This window comes from Ranitomeya imitator, chromosome 6 (assembly GCF_032444005.1).
Source record: "Ranitomeya imitator isolate aRanImi1 chromosome 6, aRanImi1.pri, whole genome shotgun sequence".
NCBI classification, from domain to species: Eukaryota; Metazoa; Chordata; class Amphibia; order Anura; family Dendrobatidae; genus Ranitomeya; species Ranitomeya imitator.
This window is the reverse complement of record NC_091287.1, coordinates 75,657,779-75,684,909: the sequence shown is the minus strand read 5'-3', so window position 1 is coordinate 75,684,909 and position 27,131 is coordinate 75,657,779. Positions and strand designations below refer to the sequence as shown.

Below are 27,131 nucleotides of genomic sequence, written 5' to 3'. Positions count from 1 at the left end.
TTACACAATCATTGTAGATGGCTGATATTAACTGGACTATGTTGGAGCCGTCTACAACTAGGTGTCCCCATGATCACCACTTCTTTCATTTTCATCTGTCCATAGTTCCTCTTAGAGCATGGCCTCATACATTACATCCAGAACCATTCATCTTTAACATCCATTAGAGTGAGGTCCGCAGTCATGACAGAACGTCTGTACAGGCTAAAACCATTTCAGCGCCGGCTGTGCTGTGCACCAGCTAATGTAGAAGAACCTATATAACATAAGATTAAGATATCTGCACCATATACTCACTTCTTCAGGGTTTTGGCTCCCGACGATGAATGTGGTTGGAGGTAGAATGGAATTTTATTGAATTTGGGCATATTTTTCTATAAGACAAAATATACAGAACACATTTACTTTAAGTACCAGTACATACCAGAGCTTTATAGAGGACCTGTCGCCAAACTATGCAGCCCTAAGGACAGCGGGTTACAGGGACCGATCCATTCTCCAATTATCATAGAAACATAGAATGTTAGAGTTGGAAGGGACCTCCAGGGTCATCGTGTCCATCCACCTGCTCAATGCAGGATTCACTAAACCATCTCAGACAGATGTCTGTCCAGCCTCTGTTTGAAGACTTCCATTGAAGGAGAAATCACCACCTCTCGTGGCAGCCTGTTCCACTCATTGATCACCCTCACTGTCAAGAAGTTTTTTCTAATATCTTATCTGTATCTTCTCCCTTTCAGTTTCATCCTATTGCTTCTCATGTTTCCAAGTGCAAACACGAGTCAAAATTAGTCAAAACAGCATACAAAGTATAGGACTGTTTAGTAAAAAGAAGTGAACAATAAAGAGGCACAGATGTAAGGCTACGTTCACATTAGCGTTGCACGCCGATGCGTCGGCGACGCAACGGCGACGCAACGCACGACGCACAAAAAAAGCGCGCAAAAACGCTGCGTTTTGCGACGCGTGCGTCGTTTTTTGACGAAAATCGGACGCACGAAAAATGCAACTTGTTGCATTTTCTTGCGTCCGACGCTAGCGTCGGAAATGACGCACGTGTCGAAAAACGCAACCAAAAAAACGCACGCGTCCCCTATGTTAAACATAGGGGCGCGTCGCCGCTGCGTCGCCGACGCAACAGCGACGCACATTAGCGGAACGCTAATGTGAACGTAGCCTTATGAGTACACTGCATCCCTGCCCTCCTCACACCATGGATAGGTGACAGGTCCTCTCATTACAGAGGCTCCAATGTAAGTAGAGCAGATTCACTGTAAGATAAAACGTTATGTCTTTCCACAAGCTGCACGCTGGTCCTCACCTAGTCCTGCTCACGCAGCCTACAGTCTGTTACAATGCCTGAGCCCGATGCCAGGATATCAGAGATTCACCTTATTCACTATATTTAATTTGTTATGTCTTTTCATTAGATATAAAGTGATGGAATACTTTAACAGCAACACATTGTATTTTAGTTGGAGCTCTCACTACAATAGTATTAAACTGCCCTTTCGGATATATTTCTGGGCTACATGCTTTAGTACCGTAAGGCCATGTGCACACACTGCGGATTTTGCTGCAGGTCCACAGCGGTTTCCCATGCATTTACAGTACAATGTAAACCTATGGGAAACAGTGCACATGCTGCAGAAAAAAATGCGCGGAAACACAGCAGTTTATTTTCCGCAGCATGTCAATTCTTTGTGCGGATTCCGCAGCGATTTTACACCTGCTCCATAATAGAAAACCGCAGGTGTAAAACTGCAGTAGAAACTGCACAAAAACAGTGGCAAATCTGCAGGAAAAATTCACTGTTTTTGCCCTGCGGATTTATCAAATCTGCTGCGGAAAAATCCACAGTGGACCTTTCTACGTGTGCACATACCCTAACTCTCCTGCCATTACGGAGAATGATCTATTGCACTTTAAAAGGTTTAAATGAACCATTGGCTACTGTTATAGGAAAAGGGTTCTTTCCTGCATATCATATGAGGCAAGGTATGTACACAACAAAAATACCAAAGCAACATGGAACCACAGATCCTAGTGAACTAGTGATGAGCGAGTATACTCGTTCCTCGAGATTTCCTGAGCATGCTCAGATGTTCTCTGAGCATTTCGGCTCAAAGATTTAGTTTATGTAGACGCAGCTGCATGATTTGTGGCTGCTAGACAGCCTGAATACATGTGAGGATTCTCTAACAAACAGGCAACCCCCACATGTATTCAGGCTGTCTAGCAGCCATAAATCATGTAGCTGCGTCAACAAACAATCTCCGAGCACGCCGAAATACTTGGAGACCAGCCGAGCATGCTCAGGAAATCTTGAGTAACGAGTACACTCGCTCATCACTAATCCTAACTAAAAACCTGGCCAGCAACCTTAGTGAGGCATGACATTATAATAATATCATAGACATTTTGAATGTATTATGCATAACTGTTAGCCCCTGATGATCATAGCAGTCATGAATTATGACGTATAGGGATTAGTGAGGAGCGAATATACTCGTTACTCGAGATTTTACGAGCACGCTCCGGGGTCCTCCGACTATTTTTTAGTGCTCGGAGATTTAGTTTTTCTTGCTGCAGCTGAATGATTTACATCTGTTAGCCAGCTTGATTACATGTGGGGATTCCCTAGCAACCAGGCAACCCCCACATGTACTTATGCTGGCTAACAGATGTAAATCATTCAGCTGTGGCAAGAAAAACTAAATCTCCGAGCACTAAAAAATACTCGGAGGACCCCGAGCGTGCTTGAGAAATCTCAAGTAACGAGTATATTCGCTCATCACTAGTAGGGATCCATCTAGTTATTGATATCTCCTTCATATAGTGAGGTTTTTTTAAGTTAGGAGCTGTGGTTCCATCTTACATACAGTGTGTTGCTGTTAAAATCCCCTAACACCTAATGTCTAAGGAAGAAATATTTATTTTTTTAGCTGAACTTTACTAGACTGGCTAATATCTACATTGGAACCCCTTTTCCATTTAAGATACCACTGGGAATTGATGGTTAGTCTGTTATCGCTTGTGTGTTTTAAACTTCACTACTGCACTATTACACAGAAAATATAATAAAAGAGTATTTTAATATTGTTTTAATTAAAAGTTATGTTTTATTTTCAAAAATCTTTGTCTCTTACTCCAATTGGATTAGTCAGTGAATATTTAATTATAATTTTTGGAGAAACCATAAATATTCATCTTCTGTGAATTCCAGGATATCAGAGACTAGCACTGTGACGGAGAATGTCTGTATTCCCTGACAGCAATCAGAGCAGAGCTGGATCATAACGTATATTGGAAAACTGCAATACATTTTATTATAAAAAGGACTGAAATGTGTGAACTTGACTGAGCAATTCCTGTAACACATTTAACACTATTAATACAATAACAAGAGAATACTTTACCCAAACACTGACATTTACAATGTTTATTTTTTTCTATCTTTTCACATGTCGCATCAGTGGGAATCTCAGATTTGGGAGTAAAGGAGCTGCAGTGCGTGAAGCCTGATAGTCTATAAAGTGGACGCGGTGGACTATGCTGAAGGACCGTTTCACATGCCCAGGTCACGCGCCCATAGACGCTCCTAAGCAAAATCCATATTCTATATTCAACAATCTGTGGATGGGACTTTTCATCTCTCAGTATAAAGGGAGGGAGCAGAGAGGCTCAGACAGCAAAAGCCACAAACACATCCTGCATAAATTATGTTTAGGGGGATTTTGCTGAGCAGCAGCTGAAAGATGCTTCTAAAGGAGCATGAACGGAGCATTGATAGAGCACCGCAAGTTACTGTTTGGGACGAAAGGAAGTAAAATTAAGTATATTGCAAAGTTTACCAAAAAAAAGAAAAGTTTAATTACTCTTTAAATACATGAATACATTGGTCTGTGGTACTTACATCAACAGTAATATCAACCACCCACTGGGGAACAGTTTCATTAAGAAGCATGGACTCTGTCTCTCCACCAGAATCTCTACAAAGTAGCCTGCAGGAGACAAGAGCATCACATTGTATATCATTTACCTCATCTTTTCTAAAAAAACAAAAAAAACAAAACAAAAACCCACTATAAATTGGCTGCTAACCTATATATAGATGACATACCTAAAAAGAGTGCGGCCCCCAGCTTCCCCAAAGATGACTGGGGTATGAGGTGGCACTTGGAAGTAGCCATTGCCTTTCTGTATCCTAGTTTCCTGCTCGCCGTTCGCCACTGCACAAGAAATACACAATAGATCACTGAACGTCCATGTCCTCCATGACTATGTGCTATATCTTACCCAAGCATAAGAAAGACACAAGGCTCCTCACCGTGATTGACTTCATTTTCCTCTTCCTCCATGGGGTTTATATGAGTTCTTGGCCAAAACTCTAGCAATGCTTGTAACAAGAGTCCCCCAAGGTTCACTGCAAAACCCAACGTTCATGTTAGCAAATTAAAGTCCTTCAGACAAAGACATCAGCCCGGCATCAGCCTTCTTTCAGCTAAACTCTTACATTTTGGATCGGAGCCATCTGGACTGCTGAATCCGGCATCTTTGGCAGACACCCACGCTGCAAAGCAATCGCTCTCATCCAGAGTGATCGTCAGCATCTGTCATGAAGAGACACCGTCAAAATGTGAAGACTGTGAACTGTACATATAATTACAACAGTGTCATTAAAACAAGCCGCGGCACACAAGGGCTATTTGAAGTCAGAATGGCATAAAAAAAAAGACATTGAACTGTCAGATCTTCGGTGGTCTCTAGCTCCTGCTCCAGCAATGACATTGTCCCAAAACATGGACATTTGAAGAGCTGCAGTCAATCACTGCCTAACACACTGATGGTTAAGGCCTTCATGTAAAGACCATCAGGAAACCCAGGTGCCACAAAGCGATGAGAATTATATCTTAATGCCATTTTGACCGTTAAAAAAACCCCAAAACATAAAAGTGGAAAATGACTTTATTATTATTATTATTTTTTTTTTTTAAAAGGGGGGGGGGGGATATGACTAAGAATAGCACAGGATCCACTGAAGAAAACTCCTGTCTGATGTGAAGGGAATGGACAATAGAGTGAGAAAAGTATATAAGTACCTACCCCAGTTTTCAGGTCAACAGAGAACCAGTTTGGGACATAAACCATCTTAAACCTCTTTTTAATTTCTTCTTCAAAATCCACTTTTCCCAAATCTTCAACTTTGCAAGCCTGTGAATTATACAGAGGTCAGTGCGCATATCTCAAAGGACAGGACAAAGACGCTCATCTAAAGGGGTTGTGTGAGAGTAGGAAAAGGGAGTGTGTGGTGTGTTAATCAGCAGCCCTGCCACCTTACCTCTATGGGCTGTGACTACTATGGCAGCTCCGTCCCATAGAGATGGAAAAAAAAAAAAGTTTTTTTTTGTTTTGTTTTTTTAAATCTGATATGTACAGTACCTATAACACATCTGTCCTAATGCTAAAAATCAGACTACCCCTGTATTAGGTGCTCTATATATCCAACTCCCTTTCTGCTCAACCATACATTACAAAAGGTGAAGAACAGATACACCAAGACAAAAGTGCACCCCTGGAGAGACACAGGAGCTTCTTAATGGATACAAGTGCAGTCACCTATATAAGTAATCAAGACACAAGCATTTATCACCCATCCAACCATGACTGTGGGGGTCTGACTGCTGAAACCCCCAATAATCACCACAAAGTGGGATCCCTGTCCTCCATGTGTCCTGCTGCTCAACGTCTACAACAATCCCAGTTCTCTCAGTGACAGGATCCTTCCCTGGTCAGGCATTTATTGCCCATGGCACAGATGGGTGACAAACACTTGTGGTTGGAATAACCCTTAGGTGACCAGAACACAATGTTCCTCGACAGACTGTCCTTGTCTATACAGTTCTCTCTACAGATGAGATCGGTTCCAGTTACATCCTTTTATGGTGGCAAATGTAATTTTTTTGTCAAAGCAAATTTAAAAATGTCAACAATATCAACCATCACAATTCACTACAAGGGTCATAGAAAGTCAGTAAGTCTTAAAGATTACCGTACATACCACTAATCTGGGGGGGGGGGCCAGCCTCAAATTCGTTATGTGTCTAAATATAATTTAGTAACGAAACTGCTCAGATGTAACCCTAATGTTCCCAAAATAGGGATTTTTGTGTACTCACCGTAAAATCGTTTTCTCCGAGCCATTCATTGGGGGACACAGACCGTGGGTGTATGCTGCTGCCACTAGGAAGCCTACACTAAGTGATACAAATAAAGTTCGCTCCTCCCCTGCAGTATACACCCTCCTGCTGGCTCTCAGCTAACCAGTTCAGTGCAAAAGCAGTAGGAGATTAATAACATATGAGAGTATAGCATGTCAAATTATAAAACAAGTACACGCTAATAACAGGGTGGGAGCTGTGTTCCCCAATGAATGACTCATAGAATAGGATTTTACGGCGAGTACACAAAAATCCCTATTTCTCCTTCGCCTCATTGGGGAACACAGACTGTGGGACGTCCCAAAGCAGTCCCTGAGTGGGGACATCAGATCGGGCCCTGTGTAACCGCTACTTACAAGTGCACCACTGCGGCCTGCAGAGTACACCTGCCCAGACTCACATCTGTGGAAGTCTGGGAATTATAGTGCTTCAAGAATGCATGAGGACAGGATGAACCCGCAAGCTTGCAGGCGTGCTTTGCCGAAGCCTAATGCCTAGAACCCAAGAAACCCTGATAGACAGGGAGATAGGCTGACATCTAACACGGAAGGACTCCTGGATGGTGTAACGAATCCACCAGGCTAACATGGCCGATGAAATGGCTAAACCCTTCCTGTAACCGTCAGGAAGCCCAAATAAAGCGTCCAACCTTCGGAAGGACGCCGACCTCGAGACGTACCTACTCAGAGCACTCACTTCGTCCAGAATATGGGGAATCCATTCCGTTTTGTGGACTGGAGCCAAAACAGATGAGGGAAGAACGATGCCCTCATAACAGTGGGAATACAATACCACCTTGGTAACAAGGGACGGGGATGGCCTGAGGACAACCTTGCCTTCAAGGTAATAAGGGAAAAAAAAGTCCAAAAGAACAGAGCGGCAATCTCTGAAGAGTCATCAGGATGACAAGATCGCAGAGAAAAAAGGGGCCATCTTCCCCGACAGTAAAGTCTGTCCGGATCAAATGGAGTCTACTGTAGTACTCCCAGGACCATTAAGGTCCCAAAGATCTAACGGTATGCGATAGGGAAGAACCACATGTGAAAACTCCCTGCGAGAGTTTTGTTGCAATAAGATGGAAAAATACTAGTTCCGCAAACAAAAAAAGAAAAAAAAAACCTGAAGTGGTCAGTGCAGATCTCCCAGGATCACTGGGGCTCTTCCTTATTCCGAAAGGGTCTCGGAAGTAGTGGAAGAGGGGTTATGGAAACTGGTACCATGGAAGAACCAGAGCATGAACTGCGATGGCTTTTGGATCTCGAGGCCGAACCATGAACTAGAGTACATTGGCGTTCAGTCTGGACGCCATCCGACCTACATCTGGAGTGCTCCAGGGAAGGCAGATCTGATGGAAGACTTCCGGGTGAGGTTCCCACTCACTTGAGGCGGAACCCTGACAGCGTCTGCTGTCTAGAGTTCTACTCCTGGGATGTGTAGTGCCGAGATCACCTAAATGATAGATCTCAGCCCATCAGAGAATGTGAGGTACCTCGACCATGACGCCTGACCGTGGGTACCTGCTAGATAATTGACGTATGGCACAGCCGTGGCATTGCCCGATTGAATTCGGATGGGGTGACCCGCCAGAAGGCAGTGGACCTGCTGTAGAATTAGCCATACTGTTCGTATCACCAGAACAATGATCAGAAGAGAAGAGGACTGGCATCAGTAGTCACTAATAACCATTGAACCGGGAGAAAGGATCTCCCCTGGATGAGGGAGGAGCTCAGAGACTACTCTCTGAAAGCCTGTTTGACCTGCAGAAAACGAGAGGAGTGAAGGAAACCGCTTCCATTGTCGTCACCATTTTCCCTCGGAACCCTACTAGCAAATCGAATGGAATGAAGGGATGTGTGACCAAGTGCACGAGCTCCCTGTTGAAGGGCCACGGCCTTGCCTCAAGGGAGAATGGCCAACCTTCTGGAAGTGTCTAGGATCAGCCTCAAAAAGGATATCTGCTGGGCTGGAAATGAGGAAAAACTTGTCTAAGATTAGCTGCCAGCCCAGGTGAGAAAGGGAATCGCAAGAGATATAGATGACTCAGCGCAGTCCTGAAAGAGCAGCTAAAAAGTTGACCAGATAGGGCAGGATGACCATGCCTCTAGGGTGCAAGAGGAACATGCCAGCCGCCATAACCCCTGCGAACACTCTGGGTGTGGTAGCAAGGCCGAAGGACAAGATCGTAATTTGAAAATGCTGTTCGCGAATGGAAAAGCGAAGGAATTTTTGAAGAGGGAAAATAGAAAGTGAAGGTAAGCATCCCGAATGTCAGTGGATGCCGGAAACTCCACCCTTTTCTGTTGAAGTAGTGGCTCAGCGGAGAAACTCCATCTGAAGAAGGGGGACCTTGTCAAGCTTAGTAGAAGTTTGAGGTCTAGGATCGGTTTTACGTTTCGGTCCCCTTTTTGGAACAAAGATCCCTTAGATCTAGACCGTCCTGGTCAACTTAACTGCTGGTCGGGTCTATAGGAAACATGCGATCCTTTGTTCCTGCGTGGGGAACGCTCCCAACTTCTAACCGAATAACCGATCACCCTGGTAAGGGAGTGATGTCAGAGGCTTTTTGAACGCAGAGTACGCTTCCATTCTCTGAGCTATAAAGTCCTTCTGAGTGTAATGGCATTTGCTGCTGACAGCGCCGCGCAAATAGCCACATCCGAGAGGCGTGAAGCAGCTAGTCTCCCACTCAAGAAATTTGATTGACCAGCTGTACTGTCTTCAGGAGGTTACTGTTGTGAATCAAGGAAGTTAAGGTCTCTGACCAGGAGACCATAGCTGTAGAAACCCATGCGGCGGATAAGGAAGGGTAGAGCGCTGAAACCGAGGCCACAAGACGGAACTAACCAGATTTGCTATCTGACAGTCCGTTGTATTTTTAATTGGCGACCCATCGGGCAGGGGTACTGGAAGGTATACCACAGGAGATTCTACCCGGTTAATCTGCCAAGTGGCAGAATGCGCAGCTGCATCCGGAAGGTCAGGAATAGCCATCTCTTGCAATCGCCGCTCTCTTTTGACGGTGCGGAGTTAAAATGATGAACCCTCAATCCACCATCCTCTTAACAGGGAAGTGGAGAGGGATCGTCCGCCTTCTTGCATAATCTGCTAAATACTGGTAATGCAGAGGGGGATGTCCAGATGCCAAAAATGGTGCCTCTGTACATCCACAGAGTTCAGGTCACCGGGTGGACAGGGCTGATTGTCCGGCGTTAGGTCTGGCTGCAGAAGAGGATACAAGGAGGCGACACTCTGTGTGCTCGTCTATTGATGGTGTGGGGAGATCGGTGCCCTTTAAAAGGACCTGTCGCCCCTAAGAATCAGACCAGGCACGGCATCCCACGTCCTAGGGGGGTATACGTGGAGGGGACACCCATGTTCGCATATTGGCTGAAAAAGGATACCGCGCCTGCAGAGGCTTCTGTCCAGTGGATCGCTTATCCGGACGCTCCCAATCCGGGTGAATCGCAAATGCTCTGCTGGGAGTTTAGTCTCCTAATGAGGGACACTGTGTGATCTAGAGTAGAAACGAAGTCCTCATCAATCTACAGAGATTGGTTAATGATCTAAATAGGCAAATCCATCCTTTTCTGAAGTTCTGGTGAGTCCAGAACCAAGTCAATATCCGATCCATATTCAGAGACTTGTTCTCAGCAAATCATCGGTGAAAGATCAGGAAATGAAACTTCAGTTTTCTAGACGCCTGTACGTTTCTAGAATACTTGCGGCCTCTGCTACCCGACCGCTCGCAAGAAGGAGAGGGACCATCTATATCGGTGATGCGAGCACTCCGAGCCACAGAGGGTTCACGGAGGGATTCAATCTCTTGGTCAGAGAAGCCATAGGTTGCGGCAGTGACGAAGCCCACTCAGGGAACTAGGTACTCTGGGATAAGCTGGGGTCGGCGGCAAAGGGCTCATGAGCTCATTTAGGGTGACCGGTTTCAGACTGGACATGTGCCTTTAAGACAAGGGAATATTGGTCATGTGACTTTAAGACCAGGGGATACTGGTTCTGTACCTTTAAGACGAGGTAATACTGGTCATGTGCCTTTAAGACCAGGGAATGCTGATCATGTGCCTTTAAGATCAGGGAGTACTGGTCATGCACCTTTAAGACCAGGGAATACTGTTCATGTGCCTTTAAGATCAGGAAATACTGGACATGTGCTGTTAAGACCAGGAATACTGGTCATGTGCCTTTAAGATTAAGGAATACTGGTCATGTTCCTTTAAGTCCAGGGGATACTGGTCGTGTCCCTTTAAGACCAGGAAATACTGGTCATGTGCCTTTAAGCACAGGGGGAAGATGCAGGGGGGGAGCAATACCTTCTTACCCGGTTGCATATGCCCCTTCAATGCAAAACCATCGCCCCTGTGACTTCCATGAATAGGCCCAAGCCAGGGCCTAAATTTCTGCCGGTGGGAGCAATACCAGGGGTAGAATAGAGGGATGTTGGTGGTGGCCAAGAGAAGTGATCACTCCTGTGCCAGGTGAGAAGCGCCAGAAAAGGTGGGCGGAGCCGCCTTAGCGCACCATATTGTGGGCACGGGATGCGGCCTACACATTGGCCGAAGCCAGGGGCTAAATTTTTGCAGCCGGCAGGAGTATTACCTCAGGGAGGTGGACCACAGGGAAGCCATGGCTGAGGCTGCCTGTCAGCATGTGAATATCCCACTGCAGAGGCCCACCGCTGACTGGATCCACTCACCATCGGTGCCCGTCCCGGCATGGAGCCGCCGTGGATGACTGGGCTTCAGCGCTGAGGAAAGTGCGCACTCTACTGTTCTGCTGCAGGTCAGGTATTGCAGCGTGGACGTTGCAGGGATAAACTTTAGTCCATCACCCCTTTGTTAGGGAGCTGGAGAGGAAACGTCCGCCTCCTTGTGCTATCCGCTGTACCGGTGGTGGGACAGTGGGGACTACTCGGACGCCGAAGAGAGGGGCCTCTGTACATCCACGGAGTTTAGCCCCTGGTGGACAGGGCCAGTTGTCAGGCAATAGGCCTGGCTGCAGAAGAGGGTACGTGGAGGCGACACTCCATGTGGTCGCCTGTTGATGGTGCGGGGAGATCGGTGCCCATGAAGGGACCAGTCGCCCCTAAGAATCAGCTCAGGCATGGCTTCGCAGGAGAGGATACGGAGAGGCAACACTCTCAGTGCTCGCCTGTTGATGGTTCGGGGAGATCGGAGCCTTGAAAGGATCCGTCGCCCCTTCGTTGCAGGAAGTAAAATCAAAAATGTAAAAGGTAAAAATAAAATAGTAAAGAGTTTTGGGTCTGAATAGCAGACCGGTCCGTGTGCCTCCTACGGACACTAAGCAAGAACTGGTTAGCTGAGAGCCAGCAGGAGGGTGTATACTGCAGGGGAGGAGAGAACTTTCTTTGTATCACTTAGTGTCAGCCTCCTAGTGACAGCTGCATACACCACGACCTGTGTCCCCCAATGAGGCGAAGGAGAAATGGCCCAAATTTCTAGCAAGATTTATACCCATACTCTATTAAGCCACTGGTGAACGGTGGCATCGCTAGAGCGGTTACCGAGCTTTGTAGAGTACACGGCAAACCTCTGTTAGTGAAAAGCACAAGATCTCGCTCTTACACCAAGAAAGCAGGCGTTGGGAGAGGGGATTTGGGATCCAACTCTGCATGCCGGGATCCCACAAGCTGGAAGTTCTGGCCTATCTTCTGCCTTAGGTTACATATGCTTATATAGCCGTCGTCCAAACTGAACCATAAGCATGATCTTAGTCCAGAAGAGACGAGAACACACTTGCACCTTCTCCGCTGCCGCCCCAACCCTGATATCCACCATAGGAGGAGCTGGGTCTAGTCCTCTAACAGCAGGCGGCCTTACCTTCAGCACGTCCCAGTATGCCACATTGTTATTGGTGTCTTTGGTCAGTATGTGCCTCTTGTCATTCAGTATGTTACACTGAATAATACTTGCACCTCCTAGAAAGACATGAAAATTCACATTCAGATATTGTTAGCAAATACAGATCACTGATCTTTACTTAAGGGGGTTGTCTGGCCATAGAATACCGATAACAGCTGATCGGTGGGGGTCTGATACTGAGCGATTCTAGGTCCCCTGTGTGAATGGAGCACTACTGCGATTACTGCTCCATTTACCGCCATGGGAGTGATGGGGAGCGCATGCGTAACAGACCGGAGAATGTATGAAATGATGGCCATGTAAGAGCATTACCACTACACTCATACTTTGAGACCTTCTTTCTGGTGAATGGTAGAGGTCCCAGATGCTTATGGGCCAACCTCACTGATATGTCCCTAACCAATATAATAACCACATTATTCCGCATTGCCAAAGGAGAATCTCAAACCTGGGTGATCAACTCACCCAATGCATCCATATTACTGAAAACACAAACCATTCTTGTTATCTAGTAATGATGCCGGACGTACTACATGCTAAATACAATCATCGCTACCTTTAATCACTTGGTCGGGCTGTGAGCAGAATGGACTCATTGGTGTATTGCAGTCATTCTCATAATCTCCTGAGGATCTGAAGTTCATTATGCCCTTTATAGGCTAAAAGAAAAGAAAACGCTGTCAGGATTGACCTTTCTGGGATGTGGGGGTGTTGGGGTATGATGCTACAAACTGTCTCTTACCCACTTATTTACTGACGACTTGGTAGTTGCAACCCACAGTGCTACAGGAGGATCCACGGATCTATCAAGCTCCATCTGGAAAGACAGTTAACGTTGATTTGGCATTACAAAACCAGAGCCACCGATCCCTGCATCAATCCTTATTTTTATCGCCATTTATCATTGACTGTTCCTGCCACCTTTCAGGGTCTACATCACTGTTTTAGCTAAAAAAAAAAAGTAGTTTTCTAAAAAGAGGACCCATACCATTTGCTAAATATGGTCTAAATAGATAAACCAAAAAATAGACAATCCCTTAAAGTTAACCTTCACGATTTATCAAAGTCCAAAACTATGAGATGACTGAGAATTTAATGTAACTCTTCTTATTCAGACCTCCAAATCTCCTGCATAAAATAAAAAAAAACAACAAAAAACACAACAAGCAAGTACCTGTCACCGCCACTAGAGGGAACTAACTGTATGTGATTACGGAGCACAGAACTTAACTGTGCAGTAAGCTCCACCTAGTGGTGGCTGCAGGCAGCTGCATGTTATCATTTAAAGGGGTTGTCAACTACTGGACAACCTGTCCGCACTGACAAAATAGTAAAGGCAGCAGTCGATGAGTGGTCATGGGACTTGGGCTACTTTCACACTAGCGTTTTCTGCAATCCGTCACAATGCGTCGTTTTGCAGAAAAAACGCATCCTGCAAAAGTGCTTGCAGGATGTGTTTTTTCCCCATAGACTTGTATTGACGACGCATTTGCGACGGATTGCCACACGTTGCATCCGTCGAGCGACGGATGCGTTGTGCTTTTGCGGACCGTCGGGAGCAAAAAACGCTACATGTAACGTTTTTTGCTCCTGACGGACAGCTTTTTCCGACCGCGCATGCGCGGCCGGAACTCCGCCCCCACCTCCCCGCACCTCACAATGGGGCAGCGGATGCGCCGGAGAAATGCATCCGCTGCCTTCATTGTGCGGTACGTTAAACGCTAGCGTCGGAATCTCTGCCCGACGCATTGCGATGGGGAGATTCCGACGCTAGTGTGAAAGTAGCCTTAATGTCACATAACAGCTGGGAAACATGGAGCCAATGTTGAAGGACAGTCACTGGTCAGGAAGGCCATAGTATATGTTTTTCTTATTTTATGCTGAGCATTTAGTGGAGCTGTGAAGCTATGTGGGAAGAAAAAGGGAAAAAGAACAAAAGGTGCTCAGATTACATTTCTTAATATTTCACTATAGCAATCAAAGCAGAAAGTTTTACTTATTTAGAAAAAAATATGGACATTCCCTTTAAGGCAATACCAGCAAACCAATCCTCATTTACACTTAGCACTTTGATCTATTCTTCACCTTTAAAACTGGTGCTTTTTCTTCACAGATGAGCAGCCTCATATCCGGGTTCCTGAGATCTGTACAGTAGATCTTCCGGTCTCTCCCCCCGGAGTACACATGTGTGAAGCCTTCGTTCACCTGCAGCGCCCAGACCCCCTCATCGTGGACCCTGTAGGTGGCTATACACCGCTGCTGCCCGAGGGACCACAAGCGGATTGTCCCATCTGAACTGCCTGAAAGACACTAAAGAGGCAATGCTATTAAAACGAGAGGACGGCACGGGATTCGCTCTGCACACACAACATGACGGCGCTCTTCATAGGAAGCCATGGGCAGCACATCCCTGAGGTGTGCTGGTGTTACAACATCTACCATCAGGATGAATGGATGGGGCAGCTGGACTTCAACATGCTCAATCCACCGTTCTCATGGAGACTCCGCTCACTACTCATATACGTGCGGAGGTTGAGATGAATAGCTGTCGGCTGAATGGATCTTTATTTGAGGCACGTGGGGAGATATCGCTCACATTTACGTTATTTCTAGTGTTTTGGTTTTTGTTTTTTTTCAATAAACTTTTTTTTTTTTTTTAATAATTTGTACATGAACACTTTTATACTGTTACACGGTCGGCAATCCATCCGTGGCAGCAGCGATCATTCCTGTTGACTCCTTAAATGCCATCATCAATCATTGACAGCAGCAATTAAGGTGGGCTGACTAAGAGGCGCAAATTAACCACCAGCCCGTGATAGAGGGGTACCGATGGGTTACCAGTGCAGCCGAGGGCCTGCTAAAATGCCACCATGTTATGTTGGTACTTCTGTGAATAAGAGCCTGTCAGTTTAGCAATATTCTGCAGCACAATATATAGAACAAGCAGTCAGGCCATATCAAGTTCAAGTCACTATAAAAAAAAAAAATCCACAAAAAAACAAACAAAAAAAAACACACACACAACAACATATTCCTTATCACCACGTTCACACAAGAATGATCTCACAAAATATAAAAAAGCATGTAATCTTTACGGCAAGTGCAGTAAAATAGTGCAGTACCAATCATGGAGGCAAGTCCCCAGGACCCTCTGCTATTAGAAAGTGCGAAGAGGCAGATGTGGCGTGTGTGAAAGTATCTGACCGCCATTCATTTGAGTGGCTGGCATGCAATAATACATTTACTAAAATATATATTTATTTTGATATTCTGGATTAACCAATGCCAATGACAGATGATTAGGATATATGCCGGGTGAAGTACAATTACCTGCGTGCCGTCTCTATTTAACAGCAGAGCCTTTACATTGTCAGTATGTCCTTTTAATTTCATGAGTTTTGCACATGTTCTGGGATCCCAGACCCGCAGCACCTGTAACAGGATTAATACGTAATCTTTAGAAAAAGGAATAAAATTCTGTAAAAAAAACAGGAGTAATAGTTCTGTCCTACAGTGGTAATAAGACACATAAGAGAGGGATACAATTATATCCATGTAACAGACCCAAGCCCCCCCCTGCTGAATAAGGCTGGTTCTCTTTTTGGACCCACAGACCCCATAATGCATGGAATAATGTATGAAAATTGCCTCTTCAGAGAGGAAGAGGACTAGAACTATATCTATAGCGCCACCTGCTGGAAGCAGCAATCCTACAAGTCTCTATCGACCCTTTAACGAGCCTTGCAATATGATATAGGGTAAAGTCCAAATGAGAATCACAATTTGCAGACATGGTATTTCAGGGTATTGCCCCTAGTCAGCGAAAAGTATGAGATCTGATTTGGCCGTGTGGGAGGGTCTGGACTGAGGTCTAAGGGGTAAGGTTTCTTCTTAGTCCAGAGCCCCTCTTGCAGCCAAATCAGATTTCATACTTTGCACTGACGAAGGGAAAAACTCTGAAACACTGTGGCTGCAAACTGAGATTCTGGTTTGGCTTTTATCCTAAGTCATGTTGCAAGACTCGTTAAAGGATTGATAGTGACTTGTTGGATCGCTGCTTCCAACAGGTGGCGCTATAGAGTTGTACTCCTCTTCCTCTCTGAAGAGACAAATTGCATATGGGGTAATGTAGGAATAGTGTGAGTGCGGACAGGTAGAAAAAAAGCTTATTAAATACTGGATGACAATCCAACTCTTTGTTACCTTCTCAGTGGAGCCAGAAACTATGACAGTCCCCATCTGGTTCATGGCCAGACTGTATATAGAGTCTTTATTTCCACTCAGGGACGAAGCTGGTGAAAAGGAAAAGTCACTGGTTAATTAAAGGGAACCTGACACCCCCAAAATCGAAGCTGAGCTAAGCCCACCGGCATCAAGGGCTTATCTACAACATTCTGTAATGCAGTAGATAAGCCCCCGATGTATCCTGAAAGATGAGAAAAAGAGGTTAGATTATACTCACCCAGGGGCGGTCCGGTCCAATGGGCGTCGCGGTCCGGTCCGGGGCCTCCCATCTTCTTACGATGACGTCCTCTTCTTGTATTCACGCTGCAGCTCAGGCGTACTTTGTCTGCCCAGTTGAGGGCAGAGCAAAGTACTGCAGTGCGCAGGTGCCGGGAAAGGTCAGAGAGGCCCAGCACCTCCGCACTGCAGTACTTTGCTCTGTCCTCAATAGGGCAGACAAAGTACGCCTGTGCCGGAGCCGCAGCGTGAATACAAGAAGAGGACGTCATCGTATGAAGATGGGAGGCCACGGACCGGACTGCAGCGGGACCACCCCTGGGTGAGTATAATATAACCTCTTTTTCTCATCTTTCAGGATACATCAGGGGCTTATTTACAGCATTACAGAATGCATTACAGAATGCTGTAGATAAGCCCCTGATGCCGGTGGGCTTAGCTCACCTTCGATTTTGGGGGTGACAGGTTCCCTTTAAAGCAAACTCATTTAGAATTTCAATAAATGGTTCATATCAATAACTAAGCCCCTTATCATTCACAACGGATTTAAAAAACAAACAAACAAACAAAAACACACAGATAAGAGGTCTGGCTTTGCTATTGAAATACGCAGTTATCCAGACCTTCATACATGTACTGGTCACTCTGTCCTATGTCATACTAACTTTAATGTGTAGATACTGAGCTTCAGTGCAGACAGGTGGACACTGATAATTACGGCACAGGAGTGCATACTACAGGGTCTTGAAAAAGTATTCATACCCTGTAAACTTTTCCACAATTTTTTTCATGTTACACCTACAAACTTAAATGTCTTTTATTGTGATATACCTACACAAAGTAACAAGTGTTTGTGAAGTGGAAAAGATACATTTTTTTTTATTGTTTTACAAATCTAAATACGCAAATTGTGAATTGCACTTGTATTCAGCCCCCTGTAGTCTGAAACACCTAAAGAAAATCCTGAATGATCTATTGCCTACAGAAGTTACTTTATTAGTAAATTGCGTCCATCTCTGTGTAATTTATTCTCAGTATAACTACGGCTGTACTGGGAAGGGCTCTGAGGTTTGTTTGAGAACATAGGGATCAAATAATTTCATGAAAACCAAGGAACACACCAGACAGGTAGGGGATAAAGTTGTGGAGAAGAGTAAAGCAGAGTTAGGTTACAAAAAAAAATTAAAAATTCCAAGCTATTTTATATAGCCCTGTATTTTATATACACTGTGTATAGAATTATTAGGCAAGTTGTATTTTGATCACATGATACTTTTTATACTTCAGGCTAGAGAGCCAACTACCAATAAAGTAAATCAAGTGATGTGCATCTCTGTAATGAGGAGGGGTGTTGTCTAATGACATCAAAACCCTATATAAGGTGTGCTTAATTATTAGGAAACTTAGGCTACGTTCACATTAGCGTTGCGCGCCGGTGCGTCGGCGACGCAACGCGCGACGCACAAAAAACGCGCGCAAAAACGCTGCGTTTTGCGACGCGTGCATCGTTTTTTGACGAAAATCGGACGCACGAAAAATGCAACTTGTTGCATTTTCTTGCGTCCGACGCTAGCGTCGGAAACGACGCACGTGTCGGAAAACGCCACCCAAAAAACGCACGCGTCCCCTATGTTAAACATAAGGGCGCGTCGCCGCTGCGTCGCCGACGCAACAGCGACGCACATTAGCGGAACGCTAATGTGAACGTAGCCTTACTTTCCTTAGGCAAAATGGGTCAGAAGAGAGATTTGACGGGCTCTGAAAAGTCCAAAATTGTGAGATGTCTTGCAGAGGGATGCAGCAGTCTTGAAATTGCCAAACTTTTGAAGGGTGATCACCGAACAATCAAGCGTTTCATGGCAAAAAGCCACCAGGGTCGCAAGAAGCGTGTTGGGCAAAAAAGGTGCAAAACAACTGCCCATGAATTGAGGAAAGGAAAATCAAGCGTGAAGCTGCCAAGATGCCATTTGCCACCAGTTTTGCCATATTTCAGAGCTGCACCGTTACTGGAGTAACAAAAAGCACAAGGTGTGCAATAGTCAGGGACATGGCCAAGGTAAGGAAGGCTGAAAAACGACCACCTTTGAACAAGAAACATAAGATAAAACGTCAAGACTGGGCCAAGAAATATCTTAAGACTGACTTTTCAAAGGTTTTATGGACTGATGAAATGAGAGTGACTCTTGATGGGCCAGAGGCTGGATCAGTAAAGGGCAGAGAGCTCCACTCCGACTCAGACGCCAGCAAGGTGGAGGTGGGGTACTGGTATGGGCTGGAATCATCAAAGATGAACTTGTGGGACCTTTTCGGGTTGAGGATGGAGTGAAGCGCAACTCCCAGACCTACTGCCAGTTTCTGGAAGACAACTTCTTCAAGCAGTAGTGCAGGAAGAAGTTGGTATTGTTCAAGAAAAACATGATTTTCATGCAGGACAATGCTCCATCACATGCCTTCTACTACTCCACAGCGTGGCTGGCCAGTAAAGGTCTCAAAGAAGAAAAAATAATGACACGGCCCCTTTGTTCACCTGATCTGAACCCCATAGAGAACCTGTGGTCCCTCATAAAATGTGAGATCTACAGGGAGGGAAAACAGTGCACCTCTCGGAACAGTGTCTGGGAGGCTGTGGTGGCTGCTGCATGCAATGTTGATCGTAAACAGAGCAAGTAACTGACAGAATCTATGGATGGAGGCTGCTGAGTGTCATCATAAAGAAAGGTGGCTATATTGGTCACTAATTTTTTGGGGTTTTGTTTTTGCATGTCAGAAATGTTTATTTCTAAATTTTGTGCAGTGATATTAGTTTACCTGGTGAAAATAAACAAGTGAGATGGGAATATATTTGGTTTTTATTAAGCTGCCTAATAATTCTGCACAGTAATAGTTACCTGCACAAACAGATATCCTCCTAAGATAGCCAAATCTAAAAAAAAAAAAAAAACTACTCCAACTCCCCAAAATATTAAGCTTTGATATTTATGAGTCTTTTGGGTTGATTGAGAACATAGTTGTTGATCAATAATAAAAATAATTCTCTAAAATACAACTTGCCTAATAATTCTGCACACAATGTAGAGTGGCAAGAAGAAAGCCATTTTTCAAATCAAACCATAAGAAATACAGTTTGCAAAAAGCCATGTAGATAGAATGTGGTCTGGTTGGTTGATACCAAAGTAGAACTTTTTGCGCTACATGAAAAACGCTATGTGTGGTGGAAAACACCATCCCTATCATCAAACATGATGGTGGCAGCATCATGATGTGGGGTTATTATTCTTCAGCAGGGACAGAGAAACTGATCAACATTGATGAAAAGATGGATGGAGCTAAATACAGGGCAAACCTATAGGAAAACCTGCTAGAGGCTGTAAAACATTTGGGATTGGGATGGGCATATATATCCGAAAATGGTATTCATACAACTGATTTCCGCTAATCATTGGGCGTTTTAACAGCAATATATTCACATATAAAATCACTTGTTTAGTTTGTTATTGGAATATTTATATGTGGATAAGCCCTTTAACATGCGGATTATTGAACAGTCGCATCACTCACTAGTGACGGTGTTGTTGGATGCAGTTAGAGCCGTGAGAGTATTTACATCCCATAGGAATATTTGTCGGTCCAGTCCTGCGGATGCCACTAGTTCTTTGTCTTTTGCGTATGCTAAGGCTTTCACATAGTCCTAGGGGTAGAAGGACACATACATAAAGAAGAGCATATAGCACAGAGAAAAACTGACCGGAATTTAACACTTTCTGTTGACATTGATCTGAAAATGAGATTTGTGAAGCCTCTACCACGGTGCACGACGGGACTATAACCCTGGAACCGGCCATACAACACAAACTAAGGGAGGACTTGGTATAGTGACATCTTATAAAGGGTCCAAGGAGATGACAGATTTCCAGGTATCAGTGATGTGATATTCAATTGTATATTTCTTCGCTTACCTTGTGTGTTCTCAGGGTCGACATACAAAACCCCTTGTGCGCATTCCATACTTTAACTGTCGTATCAGAAGACGCCGATATCACTGCCGAAAACAGAAGAGGAAAGATTACAGAAACTGTACATGAACTATGCAGTCTGTGCAGAAGAATCATCTAATTATATACTTACCTCGTAATGTCTTCACATCCTGTTCTGGCCAGATGTGTCCGGATCCCAGAATTCCAAGAGGCAGAAGTTCACTGACCACCATATTGGGACACCCAACTGATGGGGGTCTCAATATGGAAACTGCTGGTGGTACCAGCCTCTTGCGCAGTACCACCAGCGGAACACCGTCGCACCACTAACACACACACAGTGTATACGCCATATGCACCCCACACACACTGTATATGCCTTACACACCACACACAAACATACACACTGTATATGCCGTACGCACCACACACACACACACTGTATATGCCGTACGCACCACACACAAACATACACTATATATGCCGTACGCACCACACACACTGTATATGCCTTACACACCACACACAAACATACACACTGTATATGCCGTACGCACCACACACACACACACACTGTATATGCCGTACGCACCACACACAAACATACACTATATATGCCGTACGCACCACACACACTGTATATGCCGTACGCACCACACACACACACTGTATATGCCTTACACTCCACACACACTGTATATGCCTTACACACCACACACACTGTATATGCCTTACACACCACACACAAACACACACACTGTATATGCCTTACACACCACACACACTGTATATGCCTTACACACCACACACAAACACACACACTGTATATGCCGTACACACCACACTGTATATGCCTTACACTCCACACACAAACACACACACTGTATATGCCTTACACACCACACACAAACACACACACTTTATATGCCTTACACACCACACACAAACACACACACTGTATATGCCTTACACACCACACACAAACACACACACTGTATATGCCTTACACACCACACACAAACACACACACTGTATATGCCTTACACACCACACACACTGTATATGCCTTACACACCACACACAAACACACACACTGTATATGCCGTACACACCACACTGTATATGCCTTACACTCCACACACAAACACACACACTGTATATGCCTTACACACCACACACAAACACACACACTTTATATGCCGTACGCACCACACACACACTGTATATGCCGTATGCACCACACACACACACTGTATATGCCGTACACACCACACACAGTGTATAAGCCGTACACACCACACACACACTGTATACGCCATACGCACCACACACACACTGTATACGCCGTACGCACCACACACACACTATACGCTGTACACACCACACAGTATATACCGTATGCACCACACACATACTGTATACGCCGTACGCACCACACTGTATATGCCTTACACACCACACACACTGTATATGCTTTACACACCACACACAAACACACACACTGTATACGCCGTACGCACCACACACACTGTATATGCCGTACGCACCACACACACACAGTATATGCCGTACGCACCACACACACACAGTATATGCCGTATGCACCACACACACACTGTATATGCCGTACACACCACACACAGTGTATAAGCCGTACACACCACACACAGTGTATAAGCTGTACACACCACACACACACTGTATACGCCGTACGCACCACACACACACTGTATAGCCTACTATACTACTACACTGTATAGCCTACTATACTATAGCCTACTACTATAGCATAGCCTACTTTACATACACTATGAAATGGAAATGTATCAAGCTTTATAATAATAATAATAATAATAATAATTTTTATTTATATAGCGCCAACATATTCCGCAGCGCTTTACAAATTATAGAGGGGACTTGTACATACAATAGACATTACAGCATAACAGAAATACAGTTCAAAACAGATACCAAGAGGAGTGAGGGCCCTGCTCGTAAGCTTACATACTATGAGGAAAAGGGGAGACACGAGAGGTGGATGGTAACAATTGCTATAGTTATTCGGACCAGCCATAGTGTAAGGCTTGGGTGTTCATGTAAAGCTGCATGAACCAGTTAATTAATTTTTTTTTTTTTTTTTTTTTTAATATAGGCCACACAGGGATTTCTATTTTACCCAAGCAAGTAACCTGCCATCATGCTGCAATGTTCACCACCATGACATACTTACGCGTCTTTCCATTGCAGCACAGCACAATGTCGTTCACCCAGTCTGTGTGGTGCTCCATGGATGCTATGTAGGGGTCTTGCTGAAATAAACAAGAAATGATAGCATTATTGATCTGATGACTTCATACCCAAGGGTATAGGGGGAGTCCAAACTAGAGCATTCATGTTTGCTAGGCTCAGTGCTCACAGCGCTGTCAGGCTTATAGGTCATGAGGTCCATCAGTGGTCACAGTCTGGATGGAGGGATCTGCCGGTGTTACTAAATCTCCCCCCGTACCATGGTGCCGAGGCTGTCCGCAATCAGCCGTCATGTAACCCGCTACCCCTATCACAGCTGCACACGGAGCTGGTCCGGGCTAAGCTTGGTTATGACTGACGTTAGCTTTTATACTCCGGCATCTGAATCTACCTTGTGCTGATTGACGCTCCATATTCTGATGATTGAGTCTCGTCCAGCTGTGAAGAGTCTGTTCAGTGCAGGATCGAGCTGCAGGGCGTTCACCCCATTGCGATTGTATTTCTCTACTTCATCCCTAATTACATAAGAGACCTATGAAAGAAGAAGGGGGTGGGGAGGGAAGAATGGTTACTGTAGGTCATTTAGGCTAACGAACACGCATCATATAGTACAGCTCAATCATGACGAGGACCAACAGTCCACAATCTCAGTTTGTGTAGTCTGCATACATTGCTTTGTACCCACTCATTCTGCTGGATTAGTTAAAACAACATCAGATATATGGCATGCATTTTTTTTTTTTTTTGGGGGGGGGGGGGGGGTTAGGCAACATAACCATAACAAGTACTGATGGTCTGACAATACTACCAGCTAGGGCCACATGGCGACTGTGGTTGTTCAACAGCAATTCAACCAAAAATATATATGCCTTGTGTGATTATTTTTGTTCTTTGATTTGGCCAATTAACAGCAAAAAACGCCAAGATCTTTATGACACCTTACATGTGTATTCCTAGCTTTCAGCTATATCCAAATGCACCTCTGTGCCCTCATCTACATCTATGTACAAGATATACGCCATTACGGTCAGCACGGTCTTCTCCACAAAACATAAGAGATGACGGAGTGCTACTAAGGTTTGTACAGAAAACTGCTCTGGTGCCCACGACATGGACTGAAATTCCACTCACCGGCACTGGTTCTAATAGGCCGGCGGAGCTTACATACTCCCCCTATGGAGAAGGCATGTTGGTGCGTAACGGTCAGCTAACCGATAACTAGATGGTGTGTATGGCTGCATTCAGATGTCAATATGTACAGATAGAACATGCAGCCATCAGTCCTACTGGCCACAAGTCCATTCCTCAAAAGCCTTCATACAAGTGTCCCTTTCATGCCCTCTCATATAAAAAGCTATTTGGACGGTAGATCTGGAAGGTACTGATGCACCCGTGTTGTGCAGGCGATAGATGAAATGACAGGATCCATTTAGTATCTGCACAGGGGCCTCTGCACCTCCCAAAAGAATGAGATGGGGAGAAAATCAATCACTTTAATAAAGGTGTCATTCAGACATATAATAGTGACATGTTTTCCCAGTAGAATAACAGATTATAGACCCCACTGACTATTATGGGGCCCTGGGTTGTCATGTGATGGCTCCGTCACCCTTGGACATAAATCCGAGCTCAGACCACGTATGACAACCTACTGGCCACACGCCTCTCCTGTGGGGGGACCTGCGCTGAGCAGAGGGGCTGCTACATCACTACACATCCCCTTTAATTCTCAGTCACATCATCATACAGTGCAGTATTAATGGCAGAAGCAGCTTTTAGGAGCGATTTAGCATAAGTCAGATGTTCTGGCTCCGGGGAGTCATCAGCCATAATACAAGTCAGAGCTGCTGCTTCCCTCATTACTGCCAAAAGCATCAACAGATCATAACCCTCATCATGGCTCAGCCAAACAACGTCACCACAATCTCCAAGATGCCAGGACTGCAGATAAGGCAGCGGGGTACAGATCTGGGGGGCAACACATGTTGGGTGGGTTTGGTGAACGCACTGTCAGTCACCCAGCTTTCCAGGGAGGGCGAGGAGCCGAGACCCCATCATGAACTGCAGGGTCCATGTCCTGTACCAGACCCCACTGCTGGGACTGACAGACTGAATGGCTGCACACTGGTTTCTTTGGAGAGATAACGCCACCCCCGGATCCCAGCAGTGTAACAGTCTGACAGGGCAAAATACAATAAAGTAAGCCTAACGAGGGAGGAACCATTGAGTGACATGGGGGGTGGTCTGCTTCACTGCAGGAAAGTTACAGGTGACACTGTCAGAGGTCGCACGTCACACACTGCAGACACTGCGGCCGCAGACCTCTCCGGACCGGTCACCCGGGAGCGCCCACCGTGCCCACCAGGGGAGCTGACAACCCCGCCCCTCCTCCCGGGACACTGCACACCTGCCGCACAGCAAGTAAGCCCCCCCAATGTACGAGCGCATCCGCGTCACCCGCCACCAGCCCCGGGGTCACGTCCCGGTTACCTGTCATACCTGAACTTTCCTCCGCCCCGCAGCGTTCTGCCTGTGATGCGCTGCCATCTTGCATGTTGACACTCTGTCGTCACTTCCCATTCCCATACACTTCCGCCCTTAGCCGAAGGACATACACATACGCCCTCACTACGGGGAACTACTACTTCCGCCCAAACTGAAGCCGGCCAGAGCGCCGCTTCCGCCATTACTTGTCAGACGTCATCTGTGCGCGCGGCGTTTAAACTGCTACAGTGCCGGGTATGACAGTGTTCTGGCATCTTATGGTCCCGCTCGTGAGCAGGTACTGAGGCAGCAGCCTGCTACAGGGGACTGTCCTACCAGGAGCACCCACTTCCCAGACGTGGAACATGGCATGCGGAGCATCGTACGTAGAACATGGCACGCGGAGCATCGTACGTAGAACATGGCACGCGGAGCATCGCACGTGTAACATGGCACGCGGAGCATCGCACGTGTAACATGGCACGCGGAGCATCGTACGTAGAACATGGCACGCGGAGCATCGCACGTGTAACATGGCACGCGGAGCATCGCACGTGTAACATGGCATGCGGAGCATCGCACGTAGAACATGGCACGCGGAGCATCGCACGTGTAACATGGCACGCGGAGCATCGCACGTAGAACATGGCACGCGGAGCATCGCACGTAGAACATGGCACGCGGAGCATCGCACGTAGAACATGGCACGCGGAGCATCGCACGTAGAACATGGCACGCGGAGCATCGCACGTAGAACATGGCACGCGGAGCATCGCACGTAGAACATGGCACGCGGAGCATCGCACGTAGAACATGGCACGCGGAGCATCGCACGTAGAACATGGCACGCGGAGCAATGCACGTAGAGCATGGCACGCAGAACATGGCACGCAGAACGTGGCACGCGGTGCATCACATGTAGAGCATGACACGCAGAGCATCGCACGTAGAACATGGCACGCAGAACATGGCACGCGGAGCATCGCACGTACAACATGGCACGCGGAGCATCACACATGTAACATGGCATGCGGAGCATCACACATGCAACATGGCATGCAGAGCATCACACATGTAACATGGCATGCGGAGCATCACGCATGTGACATGGCATGCAGAGCATCACACATGTAACATGGCATGCAGAGCATCACACGTAACATGGCACATGGAGCATCACACATGTAACATGGCATACAGAGCATCACACGTGTAACATGGCATACAGAGCATCACGCATGTAACATGGCATACAGAGCATCACACGTAACATGGCACGTGGAGCATCACACATGTAACATGGCATACAGAGCATCACACGTGTAACATGGCATACAGAGCATCACGCATGTAACATGGCATACAGAGCATCACACGTGTAACATGGCATACAGAGCATCACACGTGTAACATGGCATACAGAGCATCACACGTGTAACATGGCATACAGAGCATCACACGTGTAACATGGCATACCGAGCATCACGCGTGTAACATGGCATACCGAGCATCACGCGTGTAACATGGCATACCGAGCATCACGCGTGTAACATGGCATACCGAGCATCACGCGTGTAACATGGCATACCGAGCATCACACATGTAACATGGCACGCGGAGCATCACACATGTAACATGGCATGCAGAGCATCACACGTAACATGGCACGTGGAGCATCACACGTGTAACATGGCATACAGAGCATCACACGTGTAACATGGCATACCGAGCATCACACGTGTAACATGGCATACAGAGCATCACACGTGTAACATGGCATACCGAGCATCACACATGTAACATGGCACGCGGAGCATCACGCATGTAACGCATGCGGAGCATTGCAC

The 27,131-nt window shown here is 45.9% G+C and overlaps 1 protein-coding gene across 1 annotated transcript in view; it reads right to left on the bottom strand.

The window, feature by feature from the left end:
- The window catches only part of WDR48 (WD repeat domain 48), a 29,342-nt gene extending 3,960 nt beyond the window's left edge, over positions 1 to 25,382 (bottom strand). Inside the window, exons 1-17 of the mRNA XM_069729778.1 lie at positions 25,300 to 25,382; positions 23,192 to 23,332; positions 22,784 to 22,862; positions 20,536 to 20,618; positions 20,138 to 20,267; positions 16,322 to 16,410; positions 15,449 to 15,550; positions 14,201 to 14,425; positions 12,858 to 12,932; positions 12,672 to 12,774; positions 12,074 to 12,171; positions 5,107 to 5,214; positions 4,517 to 4,613; positions 4,331 to 4,426; positions 4,124 to 4,232; positions 3,917 to 4,004; positions 298 to 374 (exon numbers count right to left, since the gene is read on the bottom strand). Coding sequence (XP_069585879.1) covers positions 298 to 374; positions 3,917 to 4,004; positions 4,124 to 4,232; positions 4,331 to 4,426; positions 4,517 to 4,613; positions 5,107 to 5,214; positions 12,074 to 12,171; positions 12,672 to 12,774; positions 12,858 to 12,932; positions 14,201 to 14,425; positions 15,449 to 15,550; positions 16,322 to 16,410; positions 20,138 to 20,267; positions 20,536 to 20,618; positions 22,784 to 22,862; positions 23,192 to 23,332; positions 25,300 to 25,380 — 1,781 coding nt within the window. The 5' untranslated portion in view covers positions 25,381 to 25,382. The remainder of the gene's footprint in view (positions 1 to 297; positions 375 to 3,916; positions 4,005 to 4,123; positions 4,233 to 4,330; positions 4,427 to 4,516; positions 4,614 to 5,106; positions 5,215 to 12,073; positions 12,172 to 12,671; positions 12,775 to 12,857; positions 12,933 to 14,200; positions 14,426 to 15,448; positions 15,551 to 16,321; positions 16,411 to 20,137; positions 20,268 to 20,535; positions 20,619 to 22,783; positions 22,863 to 23,191; positions 23,333 to 25,299) is intronic.
- Between the last annotated feature and the right edge of the window lie 1,749 nt (positions 25,383 to 27,131).